Source organism: Cucumis melo, chromosome 5, assembly GCF_025177605.1.
Source record: "Cucumis melo cultivar AY chromosome 5, USDA_Cmelo_AY_1.0, whole genome shotgun sequence".
NCBI lineage: Eukaryota > Viridiplantae > Streptophyta > Magnoliopsida > Cucurbitales > Cucurbitaceae > Cucumis > Cucumis melo.
In genome coordinates this window covers 29,513,976-29,530,765 of record NC_066861.1, presented here as the reverse complement: position 1 = coordinate 29,530,765, position 16,790 = coordinate 29,513,976, and the positions used below count along the sequence as shown (strand labels likewise).

The 16,790-nt window shown below is 25.8% G+C and overlaps 1 protein-coding gene across 1 annotated transcript; it reads left to right on the top strand.

Annotated features, from left to right (window-relative positions):
- Positions 1 to 12,911: 12,911 nt before the first annotated feature.
- Positions 12,912 to 14,026, top strand: LOC103499623 (transcription repressor OFP8-like). The gene has a single exon (XM_008462661.3). The coding sequence runs from the start codon at positions 13,228 to 13,230 to the stop codon at positions 13,939 to 13,941; it is 714 nt and encodes a 237-aa protein (XP_008460883.1). The 5' UTR covers positions 12,912 to 13,227; the 3' UTR covers positions 13,942 to 14,026.
- The last annotated feature ends 2,764 nt before the right edge of the window (positions 14,027 to 16,790 follow it).

Here is a 16,790-nt window from a genome sequence, read left to right as displayed (position 1 = left end):
GGAATTTAATTTTTGTGTGAAATTACCATGCTAGCCTTTTATATATATAGAGAGAGAGAGAGTTGAAAGGGGCAAAATATTTCGGTAAATAATAAATTATATCCCTAATCTTTAGGGTTGAATTAATTAAAATCTTGGATTTTATTATATCCATATTTAAACACTAAAAATTTTATAATTCTATCACTTTTTTCCTCTTCCAAGTTTCATTTTTATAATTTAAGATAATTAAATTTTCTTAAATTCTTTATTACAATTATTTCTAAAAATTATCAATGTATTAATTTTCCCATTACATAGTCGTCTCTAATTGTTGTTTTTACATGATTGACGATTTGATGAATTTATGAGCAATTTTATCTTAAAAACTAAATGAAAGTATAATTGATATAATTATAAATTCGACATAAACTTTTCTTTTCAAACAAACATGTAATAAAGAGCGTAGTATATAATTTTAGAAGTTTTGAGTTTAAATTGATATCATTACAAATAATTTTTTTTTGTCAATGGTCTAGTTTTTATTTGTAGTAGGTTTTCAAATGTTATAATTTTTTATTTAAAATTAATTTAAATTTAATTTACAACTTTAAAAATTTTGTAATTTTACCTTTTGATACGAGATTTGTTTGGATTTAATCCTTAAATTTCGTGATATACAATTTTAACATTTAGTTGTTAACTAAATATTTTAAAAATTCGGTTGTTCACTAAATATTTTCAATTTTTCGTGTTTATTAATTAATTTAAAATAAAATTTAAAAAATATAATTAATCAAGCTTCATTCTTTTTCTTCGTTTTCAAGATTGATTTTAAACTTCCACTCCATAAATATATAAATTAATTTGTACAAGGTAATGTTAGAAAATGATAATTAAAAACAAGTAAAAAATTTAAACTTGTAAATCCTAAAAGTAATCAGTAACTCAAATGCTAGTTTATTGTTCATTTAAAAAATAAAAACTTTTTACTATACATAGTATTTTAATTATAAATTATGAGAATGTATTTATTTTTTAGTAAACAAACTTAAACGTAAATATTTTGTGAAACGTCTTATTTTTATAAAAATATAGTATTATTATTTAATCAATTTTAATTTTAAGAGACGGATTTTAATATTAAAAAATTGAATAAACTTGAAACGATAAAAATAATAGATTTAATTAATTAATACTTTAGACTTTAACTATGAGGTTATATACATCGAAATGATTTTTTTTTTTTTCCTTTAAAAAATGGTCAACTTAGATTAAAAACAAATTCCCTTAGCTTTTTAATTTATGATTTAATTTCAAAAATGGGCAAAATATATTTGGAAAAAGGGCAAAAAAAAATAATTTATTTGTTTAAGGAATTTGCTTTGAGAGAATCACATGGAGTGAAGAAATCGTCGTAGGTGAGCTGTCCAGCTCGGATAAGGGGCCTGCAAAGGTGGGTCCTACACGGTTGGCCCGCGATTTTTTCATTTCGGAACACACGCCCCCTCCCCCCCTTTACTTATCACTTCTCCAAACTTTTAAAAATAGTTTATCCCTTCAATAAAATGATTTTGAAAAAGTATTTTTTTTCGATTATTATTTTGAGTTCAACAAAGAAAAATTAAAAATTGATCTTTAATTCAAATATTGTCTATTCAATTATGCTTAAATTAATAATTTATTTATTTAATATACTCTATATTGGCTGTTTTAAGTACAAAATTTTTTGATCGAGTCTTGATTAATCGACTAACTACACAAGATCACACTTTGAAAGTGATTGTTGTTCTTATTATTATTTTGTTTATTCAAGTGATTTTTCATTAATCAACAATTAGCTAAATAGTCATGTATTTTTTCTTAAGTCGCATTGAATTAGATCATTTTTGTTTTTGTTTTCTTAATTTCATTTCGTGTTTTCTTTATTTAAAAAAATTGTCAAAAATAAAGAAAAATTAACAAAATATTTATATTTTTATAAAAAAAAATCAAGTACAATAATTTTGTTATTTAATGGTTAATTGAGTTTAAATAGTTTCTTTCATGTTTTTCGAAAATAGAAAAAAAAAATTGACAAACTATTTCAACTTCATATAACAAAACACAAAATTTATTATATTCATGAAGGCTAAACATTTTATCAAATATTCTATTTTGACAAAAAAAATATATATATAATAAAGCCCATTTTTTCTTAATTTTATTTTTACTTAGGAGACATTTTTTTGGGTTTTTTTTAATTAAAAAAATAAACTATTTACATTATAGAAAACCAATAAAATGTACAAAAAAAAAAAGGTAAATATTTTGTCGATTTTTCTGGACGTTAGACCATTTTTCTTTTTAATCTTTAAGATTAAGGAGGGGTAAAGTTTTGGTAATTATGGTTGTTGTGACCTACAAATTTTGGTGTAAAGTTCCTCACCAAACTTATCATAGTCTAGAGTGGGGTCGAGAGATTGTGTGTGATATGATCTCTTTGGTGGCCCTAATTTGACAAGGCTGTCAACCATGTGATCTTTTTCACTCCCACACTACACCTTATCATTATTCTCTTCTTATAATCCCATTTGCCACCCTTTTTTATTCCCTAACTATACTCTCTTTTTATTTTATTTTTTTAATTTTTTGCTTTTTTTGTATTTTTCATAAAAAGGAAAAAAAAAACTTGCAAATTAAGAAAACATAGGAAATATAAAAATGTTCACTTTTTTCTTTTTAATTTCATTATATTAATCCACAAACCGATTAGACAACGAGGTTCAGGACTTGTTTGAATTGGTTGGTTGTCAGGTACTCTATTTTTTGTGTTTGATTTAACTTTTTAATGTTTTGTTTTGGAAATGAGTCATTTTTTATAAAAAAAAAAAAAAAATTATTTGGTAACTACTAAAGATGATTTATTTGAATATTATATTTCGATTAATTTGATTCAAACAAACGAATGGAATTTATTATTTAATCTCAACGAATATCCCCTCTTTGATTTTTGAATTGAGAGATTAAAGAAAATTATCAAAGCAAACATTACCAAAGTGAGAAAGAGAGATTTTTTTGAAAAAAAAGGGAAATAACATAAAGAAAGATTAAAGACAAAAGAAACAAATCTAATATTGACATGTGTAAAATGTTCGATTGTCCTTAAGCCAATTTAGAGATTTTATATATTTTTTTTAAGTACGAAGGATTTAAATTCGATATATATTGGTCTCTTCATGTACATAATGTGTCAGTGACTAAGCTCGATGGCAAATTTAGAGATTTTCTTTTCATTTTTTTTACAATATTGTATAAATCTCTCAAGTACAAACACGACTAGTTCTATCGAACTGTTTTTTTAGTTTTATAGACTTTGTTTGGTTTTTTAAAATATTTCTGTAAGATGCAAATAACATAACCAGAAATTTAGATGTGAAAATAGTGTTTATGACCCTCATTTTCAAAAACTGAAAATCAAAAAACGAAATGACTACCAAATTGGTCGGCCAAACCGAACCTCATTGAAAATAATTTACTACTGCCGATGAAAATCCAATAAATAAAAAAATGTATGCTCGTCATAAATTAAAATTGATATTTAATAGTTCCAATTTATTTTTGCAATAATTTCTCCTTTAATAAATTGAAATAAAATTTTATTTTATAAATAAGGAAGGATGGAATATATGGAAAGTCCAAGTTTGTTTCTTCATCCAATTTTCATGACAAAATATCCATTTCGATCTACACTTTGGCCAAACCACTACCATTTTTTTTATATAAAAAATATAATAGATTCATTTTGAAAGAAAAAAAAAAGCATACGAGAATTAGATCATTAACGATATCGTTTGAAAGATGGAATATAATCAAGAATGAGAACAAAAAACGTCAAAACGATGGAAAATAAAATTAGGTTAAAAACTCTGGGAGAGGGAATGAGTTTAGAGTTTGGTAGTTAGTACATGAAAAACAAATTCATATGTTCTCCTTTCATTATTTTCATGAAATATTTAAAACGGTAAGAGACCAATGAACTAAAATAATATATCATCTAACAATGTATTAAAATACGAGAAGTACTACATAATACAGTAGTGTTAAAAACTTCATTTTAAAAATTAGGGTATAGTTGTGCATCCAAAACCATATACCTCTCGATATCCTAAAGTGTCTTATACCAAAAGTAAAAGATATAGTCTTTCTCCCACCAAACAAAGTCCTAAAGATGAAAGCGCAAAAGAAAGAAAGAGATGGATTCAACAAACATATGTAAGGGAAGAAGTAAAGACTTTACGGGAGAAAACCAACCAAAATGAAAATGTTTTTTTAATGTCTCGGTCTATCGCTATCTATCACCGATAAACATTGATGTTTTGTTATATTGATAAATATTTTCGAATTTTAAAATAATTTTCTAGTATTTATTATGATTTTGTGTTATTTACAAAGTAATTTGGGCATTTTTATTATTATTATTTTTTTAAAGAAGAATACAAATGGAAAATCCTAACATCTTATTGACCAAAATAAATAAATAATATAATGATATGTTTGGTAGTACATTTAATTAATAGTTTTATGGTATTAATTAAATGAACTCATTTAAATTGGTAAGTGCTTTTTTTTTTTTATTTACAAAAAAAAAAAAAAAAAAAAAGCATCACAAATTCTCATAAAACAAAATAAATCTCAAATAGCCAAATTAACATTTTACCCATTAATAATGAATTATATGTTATGCAAGAGGAAGTAATGAATATTTAAAATCAATGTAAATGTAAAGCACTAAAGTGAAAATAAAGTGATTTAAGTGACTGATTTGATGAAGAAAAATAAAGGAATATGCTTTTGAATCCATATTTGTAATTTAATTTCTCTCTTTCTTTTCTTTTCTTTTTTAGGGTTGTAAAACAGAACTTGCTTTCTAAGCTATGAATATATTCTTTATAGTTGAATCTTTCTAATTGTTTTCTTTTCTTTAAATAGATAAATTAAATAAATAAATTTGTCTTTTTTTTCTTTGAATAAATATCAAATAGATAATTAATATAGACCTCGATACATTTTATTTTCTTCGATATAACAAAAAATAAAATAAATTAAAATGTTTTTCCTTCTTTTATTCTATTTACAAAGCCATCGAATTAAATACCTAGCATGAAAGAATCGGAGTTATGTTCGTTTTGGCATGATTATAACATATTGAATTTAATAATTGTCATAAATTTTATTTTGTAACATTCGACAGATATATTACATTATATGATGTTTTTTTCTTTTTCATTTTTTTCAGTTCTGAATAGAAATTGAAATCCAAATTTCTAATAATTAGTATCGAAAGGAAGGTTATTAATTGTTATATATTATAAGTATTATAAGAATTTTTTTAATGACGTAGATTGAAAAATTGATGCGACGAGGTATCAAATATGTGTTCTTAAATTATAGAAATTTAAGTTTGTTATAAAAGTTGACAATGAATTTAATTAAACTTTTCTCAATAATGGTTAACTACTCGATTATACAATAAATTCTAGAATACGTTTATGTATAAGACATTTTCAAATATAGCAAAATTTCAAACTATGTCAATAATGATAAACATACCGAAGATTTAGTATAGACCCACGAACTTCCTGAGCTTTATGCTTTTTAGGTTTTAAAACCGAAATAGTATCAATATCAAAAGCTAGCCTAGTAGTAAAACTGTCTTTCAACCCTTTACACTTTTTTCGTATTATTTTAACTAAACTATAAAGTCTATGTTCAACAACTTTTCTATACAGATATATATATATATATATATATATATATATATTAAACTTAAAAGAAGAGGAAATAAAATCTTAAGTCGAGGAGTGCACGATCCGTCCTATGTTAGTATTTTCTATCACCTAAAGGTATCAAATAACAATATAGTGATTATGAAACTAAAATAAGGTAAGGTATGGAAGTGATTATAGTAATTAAAAATGGGATTAAAAGATGGTTATAAGTCAAAGATTAGGTGACCCACTTTATATAATACAAATTTCAAGGCATTTTAAATGGAGTGAGGCATTGTGGCCGTTACTCTAAGTAAAAGGCAAACCAGCTGTATTCCAAATCAAAACAATATCAATAAGACACCAACAAATTCTTTTGTCTTTCACTATAATATTTTGAAAATATTAATCTATTTACAAAATTTATAAATTCAGTATTTGTGTCCTGTCAAATTTTTTTAAATTTCTTTTTTTTTTTTTGTGTGTGTGTATATATATATATAATGTAAAAACAAATATTGGAAAAAGAAAAGAAAAGTAAAGTGGAGGAAGTTCCAACCCATTTGTTCTATCTCTTTCAAAACAAATCATGTATGTGGTTTTGACTTGAGAGTGGTGGAGAGAATTATGTGTATATATGTATAGATTCTCTTGTAATATTTATGCTCCACAACTAATGAGACTTTACATATCGTGTCAAATCCATAAGAGTACCTATTCTTTATTTATTATTATTATTATTTTTTTTTACATGATTGGAAATAAAATCTTATAATTCTAAGACATGTTTTTGTAATGAAATTAAAATAATTTTGATTTGACTATGTTTTTCTTTTCTTTTTTTGTTCATTCTTATCCATCTACCAATCAAATTATTATTCACTTTCTTTTAATAATATATATGGTCAAATGCTAAATGTTCCTCCAACTTGCAAAGAATTATTATTGCCTTTGCACACACACACACACACACATATATATATATATATTGTTAAATTGGTAATTAATTTTCCCATTTAAAAGAAAAGGAAATAAAAAAGCCTAAGATTTAGGGGAAATGCATATTTATGAAATAAATTCCACTTATAAAGAAAAGTAAGCAACATGAAAATATTCCTCCAATTTGATTGATTCTTACAATTCCAAAGTGATCAATGTGTTGAGTGACTTAAGCACCAAAGTGAAAGATTTCTATTGACCTTTGACTGATTTTTGTTTTGTAGCTTCTTGTTTCAAAAAACACTTTTATTTTGCTCTTAATTTCTTTCATTCAATTACCTATATGAATGTATGGGTTTTATTTTTGCAATTCTAGCCAAATCATTAAAACTAACTCAATCCTATAATATCTTAGCATTTTTCAATGGATAAATATATTAATTGTCATTTCAAAAGTTAATAGTTTGATCTTTCACCTTATAATTATTGAACTAAAAATGATCTTAATGTACTAATTAGCCTAAATATTACACCCGTAAACTTTTAATTGTAAAAACCATATAGGTCCTCAAACATACAATGATCGTAGAAATTTAAAAAAAAAAAAAAAAAAAAGAACCTTCAAACTTATACAATTGCTATAATTTATGCAATTATGTAAGTTTTGATTTTCAACTTGAACACTTGTATCAAATTAAGGATTCAATTTTTACGATCAAAAGTTGGATTTATCGTTACAATTAGCGTTATATTTTAGAAGGGATTTTTAGACTTTGATGTTTTTTTTAAAAAAAAACTAAAGTGAAAAGAATTGGGTATGTGATAGTTGGATGGAGCTAGACGTGCACTCCAAATTCAATGGTCAAATCCAAATAAACTATGTGGAAAGTGACAAATTTAGCTTAGGAAATAAAAGAAATTTTGAAGCCTCAATCTTGGGCGTGGTTACCGGCCTTGCCTATCACTCTCCCAACTTTCAACTAATTTTCTATTCTTTGTAAGTCGATAAAAAATCGCCCTAATTTAGTGTCCAACTCCTACCCCCTAATTAAAAAAAATTAAATGCTCCTACATTTTTAGGTTCTTTTATATTTTGGAATCAAAACATTCGGTATTTTTACGATGTCCAGAGCGAATGTGTGTTGTGGTCGAACGGAGTCAACTTTTTTATCAAAACACTGTCGAACCAATTATAGTAGGTTCAGTAAATGTTCAAACCGACATCAATCCTCTAGGAATCAAAGTTGGTTAGTTGATTTTCTTTTTTAAAGTATTTCTTCCAAAATATTTAGTCCAATCAACTCAGTTTTTCAATTTATCATGTATACGGGAAAAGAAATGGAACTATTGTAATTAGGACGATGTAATAATAATAATAAAACAGATGTGTAATGGCTTGTTCATAGATTGGGCTGGGCCTGGGCTCGGTATTTCTGGAGCATTCAGATATGAAGCCAAATTGACCCATTGGGCTTTGAAAGAGCCGTTTGTATGGGCCCTGTCGTGTTTTTGAATTGGGCTTGGGCCATTTTTGACAATCCTAAATAATAACTAATAACGATAGATCTCATTTTGTATTTTCGTTCATAATTTTAGTTGATAAACTTGAATAGTCTTTGAAATTTATCATTTGTAACGGCTCGTATCTATCGCAAATTTTAGTTTGATTTAATAAAAATATTTTTATGGGTAAAAGAGATTTTTTAAAAAAAGAAATTATTAATGTCTATCTCGGATACAACATGAAATTTGACTATATTTTATAAATATTTCAATTTTATTTTTCTATATTTAAAAATACTCGTAAAATAAAAATTAGGTAAATAAATTTTAGGTTAGAGATTATTTACTTTTTGTTATAGGAACTGAATTACGATTGAATTAGTACGCAAGAAAAAGGACCGTAGTTTGTGAAATTTGAAAAGAAAAATTGTAAATGTTAAATTGTTTAAAATAGAATATTTGTGAAAATATTTATAAGTAAATAATTTATTTTTGAGAAAACTTTGTTTTGAAAATGAGGAAATATGAATTGTGAAATTTGAGAGCCAAAATAATCAGAATGAAAACCGACACATCGGTTTAAGGGGAAAAAAAAGTAGAGGAAGAGAGTCTTTTTGTTTCCGTTTTTCTACTTGTCGTCTAGGCCAAAACGTGCATTTACTTTTGCATTTTATTCAACCCTCTTTTACTTTTTAATTTTGATTTTTTGTTTCTTTGCTTTTGGAACCTTCTAACCCTACAAAGATCCCTTTTCTTTCTTTTCTCTATCACTTTTCAAATGCATTCTTGTTTTAGATTTCAAATTTTTATTTTCTTATTTAACAATGTTATTCCTTTCGTATCATTTACGATATGTTAACGATGGATTGAACTTTTGATTTTCGAGACTGATAATTCAAGTCTACGTCGGTTAAATTATTCTCATATTGGTTTTTAAGAATATGTTTGTTTTCTCTTGATTGATTTAATAAAAAAAACTTACTTTTATTTAATTTCTTTTTATAAAAAAATGGTTTAAAATGTATTTCAATTTCTACTTTTAGTAGTTACCAAACACGAACACACGGAATGGTTTTAGTTTCAAAACTTTGACTCTTGTTTTAATAATTTGAGTAAATTAAGAACTTAAATGTTATTTGTTTTGTTTTACTTTTAATTTTATTTCTATTATTTCGTTAAACTTTATAGATCGTTATGCTTCGTAAAATTTATTCATTTTTTTATTACATCAAAAATTAAATTCTAACATAATTGTGTGACACAATTTGTTAAAATAAATCAAACTCTCTCTTATATTTAAAAAAAAATGTCTAGAACGTGTAATTTCACCTAAAGTTGTCGTATATAATTAAAAGATCATTATTCTTACTTATATTTCATACAGCTCTCTTCCCTAATCAATATAAGATTTTGTTTACAATCATAACAATGTTCCTACTCGTTGTAATAATAACATAAATATTCGAGAGATTTAACCCAATTGTGAGTGACAACTTTTTTTTTCTTTTTTCATTTTATTAATTATTTATAGCTCTTAATCTAATTTTATTTTTATTTGATATGCCTATTTGAATCTAATGATTTTGGTAATTTTGATTTTATTTATTAACTTAATTGTAATTAATTAGTTGTAAAAAAATCTCCATGATAACATATTATAATTAATATGGCTAAATTAAATAAACATTCAAAATCTTTCTATAAATAAGTCAAAATTAAAAAGTCAATAACACATGGGGACATCCAACTTTACAATGTCCTAACAAAAAAAAAAATTTGAAACCTAGTTTCTCCATTTGTCATATGTTTTCAATAATACAACATTAAATGTGATTTAATTAATCTATTCTAAAAATAGATCCAAATTAAATTTGGGAAATCTCACTTTTTTTGTATCATGTGGCCAAATTTTGAATTTAAACCCTTAAAGAATGAAGTTTCAAATATTTTATCCTAGTTCATAAGATCTTATTAAAAAAAACAACAACAACAACAATAAGTTTAATATTTATAAACTTTTTGTATTTGTAACTTATTTAAATGAATTCCCAATATTAAGGATAGAAATTATATTTAAATATCACACAACAAATCACATATAATATGGTTTTAAAATCATATTATATATGTATATATATATTTAATGGAAACTTTATTGACTATGTAGTGAGTTCTTAACTTATTTTGAGTCTTTTCTATCAACACTTTGCTTCCCCTCATTAGAATTTAATTAATTAATGTAAGATTTTGGCTCTTTGGCATTTCAAATTTGAAATCCAAAGTAAAATTAATAAAAAGATCATTTGCTTAAATTATTTAATTAATGAATTGGTCCACTATCTTAACATTGTCTTATTTTTGGCATTTACTTTGGGAATTAATTATTGTCCTAAGTATCATTCCTAAACATATGGGTTTTGGATTGAAGCAAAGCAACATATATACTTTATTTATTTCAATTAAAGTTTATTTTGAGAGTGATTTGTTCATACAATTTATGTATTGGTAGACAACAGAATCTTACTTATGTTTGACACTTTTATATACATAAATCATTAACAATAATATATTTGGTTGGATTCATCTCTAGTTTATCTTTTATGACTCATAAATTTAACAGCCGATACACATTTGATTAGGTTAAAAATTCAAATTTCTTGCTATAAATTGGTGTGTTAAAAAGATTAACAAAATAAAGTTAGTCACTTCAAGCATAATCGAGTGAATTTAAAACAATAGTATCAACTACCATTTCATACGTTGATAACTTGACTCCACCGTATCATTGTTGAACAACAAAAATTAAACAAATGTTTTTTTTAGATTATTAATTAAACAAATATCGTATTAAAATTAAAAAAAAAAAAACTATTTTTAAGAAAAAAATTGTCAAAAATAATAAATTTAACAAAATATTTACAAAATATAGCAAAATTTTAAATTATATCAATGAATCAATTTCTAGACGTTGATATGATTCTATCAGTAATAAAAGTTCATCACTGTCTATCTACAAAAATTTTATATATTTCGTAAATATTTTAATTTATATTATTATTTTTCGAAATGTTTCTTCATAAAAAAAAGGAGAAGATAGGTTGACTTATATGTTATAAATACCAACTTCTACTTTTTCATCAATCTTTTTTTTTTTTTTTTTGAAATTATTGAGCCAATATTTTTTTACTCATTAGGTAATAATTCAATAAATCCAACAACACCTTTTAAGAAAACAAGAATTAAAGTTGAGCCATGAAATAAGGAGCACTATGAGAACAAAGAATGTAACAAATACCATAATTTATATTTATCCATTTTTTAAATAGTAATATGGGCAATAAAATAAAATATATTTTTTTAAAATATCTATATATATATATATATATATATATATATATATATATATATGTTTAATTATTTGAATAATCATAGTAACCATATATTATTATAATAATTATAAAGTAGGAAAATAGAAGAAGAAGAAGAAGAGATGAAAAGATAGAAGATTCTTTATATTTAATGCCTACAGTTAAAAGGTAGTACTTGGCTATCAAAAAATTAGGTCTACAAAAGCAAATATAATATTTCATAATTTCACATAAGAGAAAGAGAATTTTATTTTTCAAATTTCAAAACCTTCTTTCTTGACACTTTTAAAAACCTTATAGTACAATTATGACTTTCAAATATATATATATATATATATATATATAAAGAGAGAGAGAGAGAGAGTGAAATTTGTATCTATTTTGGTGATGTTATCTTTTATATTTAAGTCAGTACTTTGTTTTAATTGGGGAATTTCCTTTTTTTTTTCTTTTTTAAAATTATGAATTAATTTTTATTTTGGGTCAAATTTATTGATACAAATAAAAATCATTCTTAGAAGTTATGCTTTTAAGATATACATTGAGTGTTCTAAGTTCTTAGTTTTTTCATTTTTTTTTTTTTTACATTTTAATATGTTTTTTAATTTTTTTAAATATAACAAAATGAGTTAATTTATTTATAAATATTGTAAATTTTTATTTTTTATATGTAATAAATTACGATAATTAATGTGTTAGTTTGAATTTAAATTAATAATTAATTTGCTAAATTTTTATTACAATGAAGTAGCTAAAATTGTAGTATTTTATAAAGACAATTTAAGAGAACAAAATAAGGAAGAAAGACAAAGAAAATAGTGTTTTAAAAATGCAAAAAGAGAAAGTGGGGGAAGAAAGAAGCTTTATTAGTTCATCATTTAAAATTTGTAATCTTGTATCAAAACTTACGCCTAATTTTTGTTTCCACAATTATTCAAATGGATCGTAGAGTGTCGAAAGTACTCAATTATATGATGAATTTTAAACTTGGAGAAAGATACGAGATCAACTTATTACGTAACAAATTATGACTTAATAATTTAGTTGAATACACTAATATAGTTATTTTTTTTCTCGAAAAAACTTAAGAAGTAATTATAATTAGTAACAAATTTAGGGATAATAATCAAATGTATATCAACATGTTAATAAATTTATAAATATGACCAAGTTTATCGGTGATAGACTTCTATCTTTAATAAACTTTGACAAATTTTGGTTTACCGTTTTTTAAAATACGGTAATGCTTGGAATTTAATTATTATATTTATAACTATATTGGTATGAAACCACTTTTAAAAGCCTCTCTTGTTTTCAAAATTGTCAAAAGCTAAACTTTCTCTCTCCCTCTCCCTTTACATCTACAAAAAGCTAATAACCTCTCTCTCTTTTTCTCTCATTTTCTTTCTTCTTTCTTTCAAAACATAAAAACCTCTCTCTTTCTCTTAAATTCCTTCTTCATCAAAAGCAAAAAAAACGAAATCTTTCTATCATTCTCATTATCTTCTTCTACTTCAAAAGCTAAAACCTTTATCTTCAAAAAGTTAATCATCTCTCTTTCTCTTTATCATTCTCATTCTCATTCTCCAAAACCTAAAAGCACTTATTTTCTTCTACTACTTCAAGAGCTAAAACCTTTCAAAGTACTTTTAACTTCCTCTTTTTCTTTTTTTTTTTTTTTCTTGCCAATGGAAAAAAGATTCAAACTAAGATTCTCACGCCTATTCCAATCCTCATTCTTCTCTTGTCGCTCCAAGAAAAATTCCGACATCCTTATTACTCAAAAACCCATTTCCAAACCCTTAATTTCTCCAAAACCCCCTCAACTTTCCTCTAATTACACACCCAAACTCCCCCTTAATCCTTCCCATTTTCAATTCCCTCCCCCACCTGCCTCTTCTCCCATCATTTCCCCACCTCTTTCCCATCTCAACGATTGTTTATCACGACACAAAAGCAAAACCAAAATCAAGAGAAGAAAGAATCCACCTTCTCGGCCTGCACCACCACCACCACCGCGGCTGCCGGAGGAGGACTTCGGTGGCGCGTGGTGGTATGGTGGACATGACGATACAGAGGATGAAACAGAGACTCTGTTTTCTTCACGGAGTTTAACGTCGGATTCCTCCGTGTCACGCCGCCGTCATCGTCAGCGACATGGTCGCCGGAGACCTCCGGAGAGGAAAATGAGAGATGGGTTCTTTGCGGTAGTGAAAAACTCGTCGGATCCGTACAAGGATTTTAAGGCGTCGATGGCGGAAATGGTGGTTGAGAAGAAGATTTTTGGAGGGAAAGAGTTGGAAGAGCTTTTACAATGCTTTATTTCACTCAATTCTCGTCATTATCATAAAGTGATTTTTGAAGTTTATTCGGAGATTAAAGAAGCTCTCTTTTTTCTCTGATCTTTAGGTTTTGAAAAAAAATTAGTTTAGGGTTTGTTTATGTAAAAGAGATTATTAAATCTATATCTAACGAAGTTATTTCTAATCTCTCCTTGGTTCAAAGTTTATTAGTGGTAATAGTTCCATCAATACTAAGATAACAACATATGTCTTATCTACTAAACTATACTCAAATATCATTAAAATAGTAGTGACTTTTTATCAACCAATATAGATTCCAATTTTCTATATTTAACTATTATTAAAAATCGTGATATCTTTTAATATGCATTGTAATAGAAAGTAACCACTTGATTCTTTTTTCTTTTTAACTTTAAGACGTCTCTTGTTTAGTTAAACAATAGTAAGTTTCAGATCGAACCATCAAATTGTAATTGTACTTTGTTATTTCTTTTTTAAATTCGAAAGTTAGAAATAAGAATTGAACTATCGTTCATCTAATAATCTACTACGTTCGGATTGATTAAGTAAATGAGAAATTTTTGAATATGTATAACATTGTTATTAGAGAAGCAACCAATTGGGATTTTTTTATGATGTTTCTATTTTTTCACTTTAAGATCTCATTCCTGCTTTTGGCCTTGCTTTTTGAGTGCATTGTATTATTCTTTTTAGGTTGATGTTGGGACAAAAGTAGGATCTTTTTGTAAGTGTGGTTTTATTTTACTTTTCTTCCTTTTTTTTTTTTTTTTCTCTTCCAGTTTGTGAAGTGCTTTTTTGACTTGGTTTGAACTTCCATGTTTGTTTTTTGTTTTTGAGGTTTGAAAAAGAGCAAATAAGAACTTTCAAATAACAATCAAGAGAGTATATATATATAGATTACAATTTACAAACAACTTCTTTTTACTTTTTTTAACCTTATAAATAATAGATATGAATTGCTAATATTATAAGTTTATCAAGTTTTGTTTATGCTTACCATCGACACGTTTTCCTACTTTTTAAAGTTTGCTTAATTTGTTGAGATGTCTTGAATATGATATTTAATGAGTACTTTGAATGGTCAAGTACAATAGTTTTGTTTATGCGTTATTTACAATTTTGAACCTAAAGGTACGTAATTATATATGTAAATTGAATTTTCTTTTTCGATAGTATATGGACATAGCTAACCCATACTAGCAAACCACTTGTTCTATATGTTGATTCTCAATGTCTTTTATTTGTCGATTTCATAAAACTTAGTTTTGTATGATGTTTCGTTTTTTGTAACTTCATTTTTTTTAGTAAAATATCAACACATGTTTAAGTTTTGGGTTCAACATGAAGAAATTGAAACGCCATTGCAAAGTGTTTGGGTATAATTTGATTTCCCCAATCTTGTAAGTCATCTTTAGAGGGTTCGTGTAAATATTGCATGGTCAATTATTCTAAGATGATCGTGAAATCTTAAAATAAATACAAACAATTTGATTGAGTCCAAGATATTCTTTATATAGTTCAAGCTATTCAATGATCCGTCAAAAGTAAGAAATCAAATCATCGACCTTTGAAATGTTAATTGATGTCTTATCCACTGAACTATACTCAAATTAGCACTTCAAAAATCTCCGAAATCAACAGATCTCGTGAGTCGTAAAACACAAAAGTAATACAACACAATTTTGGAAAAAAGAGTGAGAGAGATGATATGAGCAAATAAGGATAAGAATAGGATGTGAATCCAATAGAATGTGAGCAAATAGGCCAAAGAAACCCTAAAGGGATTTGTTTTATAGTTAAGAAGAGGTTGTTTATGTATTGACAAAAGAGATTGACAAGTCAGTTTCAATGGAAAAAGAAAAAAGAGAAATTCAAATGGCACAATGGAATGTTACCTTATTGCTATCTCTGCCTATGAAACAATGTGAAACCCAAAGTCCTTACCTTTGTTCTCATATACCAATATATATATATATATATAACCCTCAAACCCTCCATTTGAATGGCTTAAAGATAAAAGCAAAACTCTTTTGTATTTCAAATTTTAAAACCCTATTTTGGTATTTGAACTAATTTCAAACCTCTTCCAATTATTAGTAGATAATGTATAACATACATATAACTATATATGAATTCTTATTTATATGTATCACATGTAGTGCATACTTACCTTGAAATATAATCTAAAATATATATTAGATCAGAGATGAGAATCTAACATGGTCGTCAAAAACTTGATTTTATGGAAATTCAATAACCAAAACAAAAAAAAATATGAAAAGTGAGTTGTAAACATGAATGACTTAATTAATCAGTTGGGTTAATTTGATACATTAATGTCGATAATTGTGATTTAAGACTTGATGTTGAAAACAAAACTATGTACATGGAGAGAAATGAGAAAGAGAGAGAGAGAGAAATAAGGACGGAAATAAAAAGGTTAACAAAACAAAAATAGTTGGTTCGATTTGGTTGACCAAACAAACCAAACAAAAATAGTTGATTTGATTTTGTTGATTTTACTTTTGAATGACAAGCTTTACCATTCGGTCTCTAAAACTTATTTCTTTTCTCTAATAGTTTTCTTTGCTCGTACGATAAATCGAGATGTAAAAAAACTTAAACCTTTCAATTAACGAACGAAGTACATATTAAGCGTCGATTAAGTTATGTTTCCTTATAAAAGAAGAGTTAAAAGTAAAAAAGAGAATGTGTTGTTTCTGAAGGCTTCGTTCGGCTCCATACTTCACTGGGCTTTGCTTCTTTTGACAGTCATAACCTTTTGGATTTTCGAGCCCAACTTTTTTTTTCTTTCATTTCCTGATATTTGTCTCTTTCGACAAAGACAGCCCCAAAACTCTATCCTGGATTTTATTGGGCCTTTAATTCTTCAGAAACAAAACAAAAGCATGGGCCTGGCCCTTTTT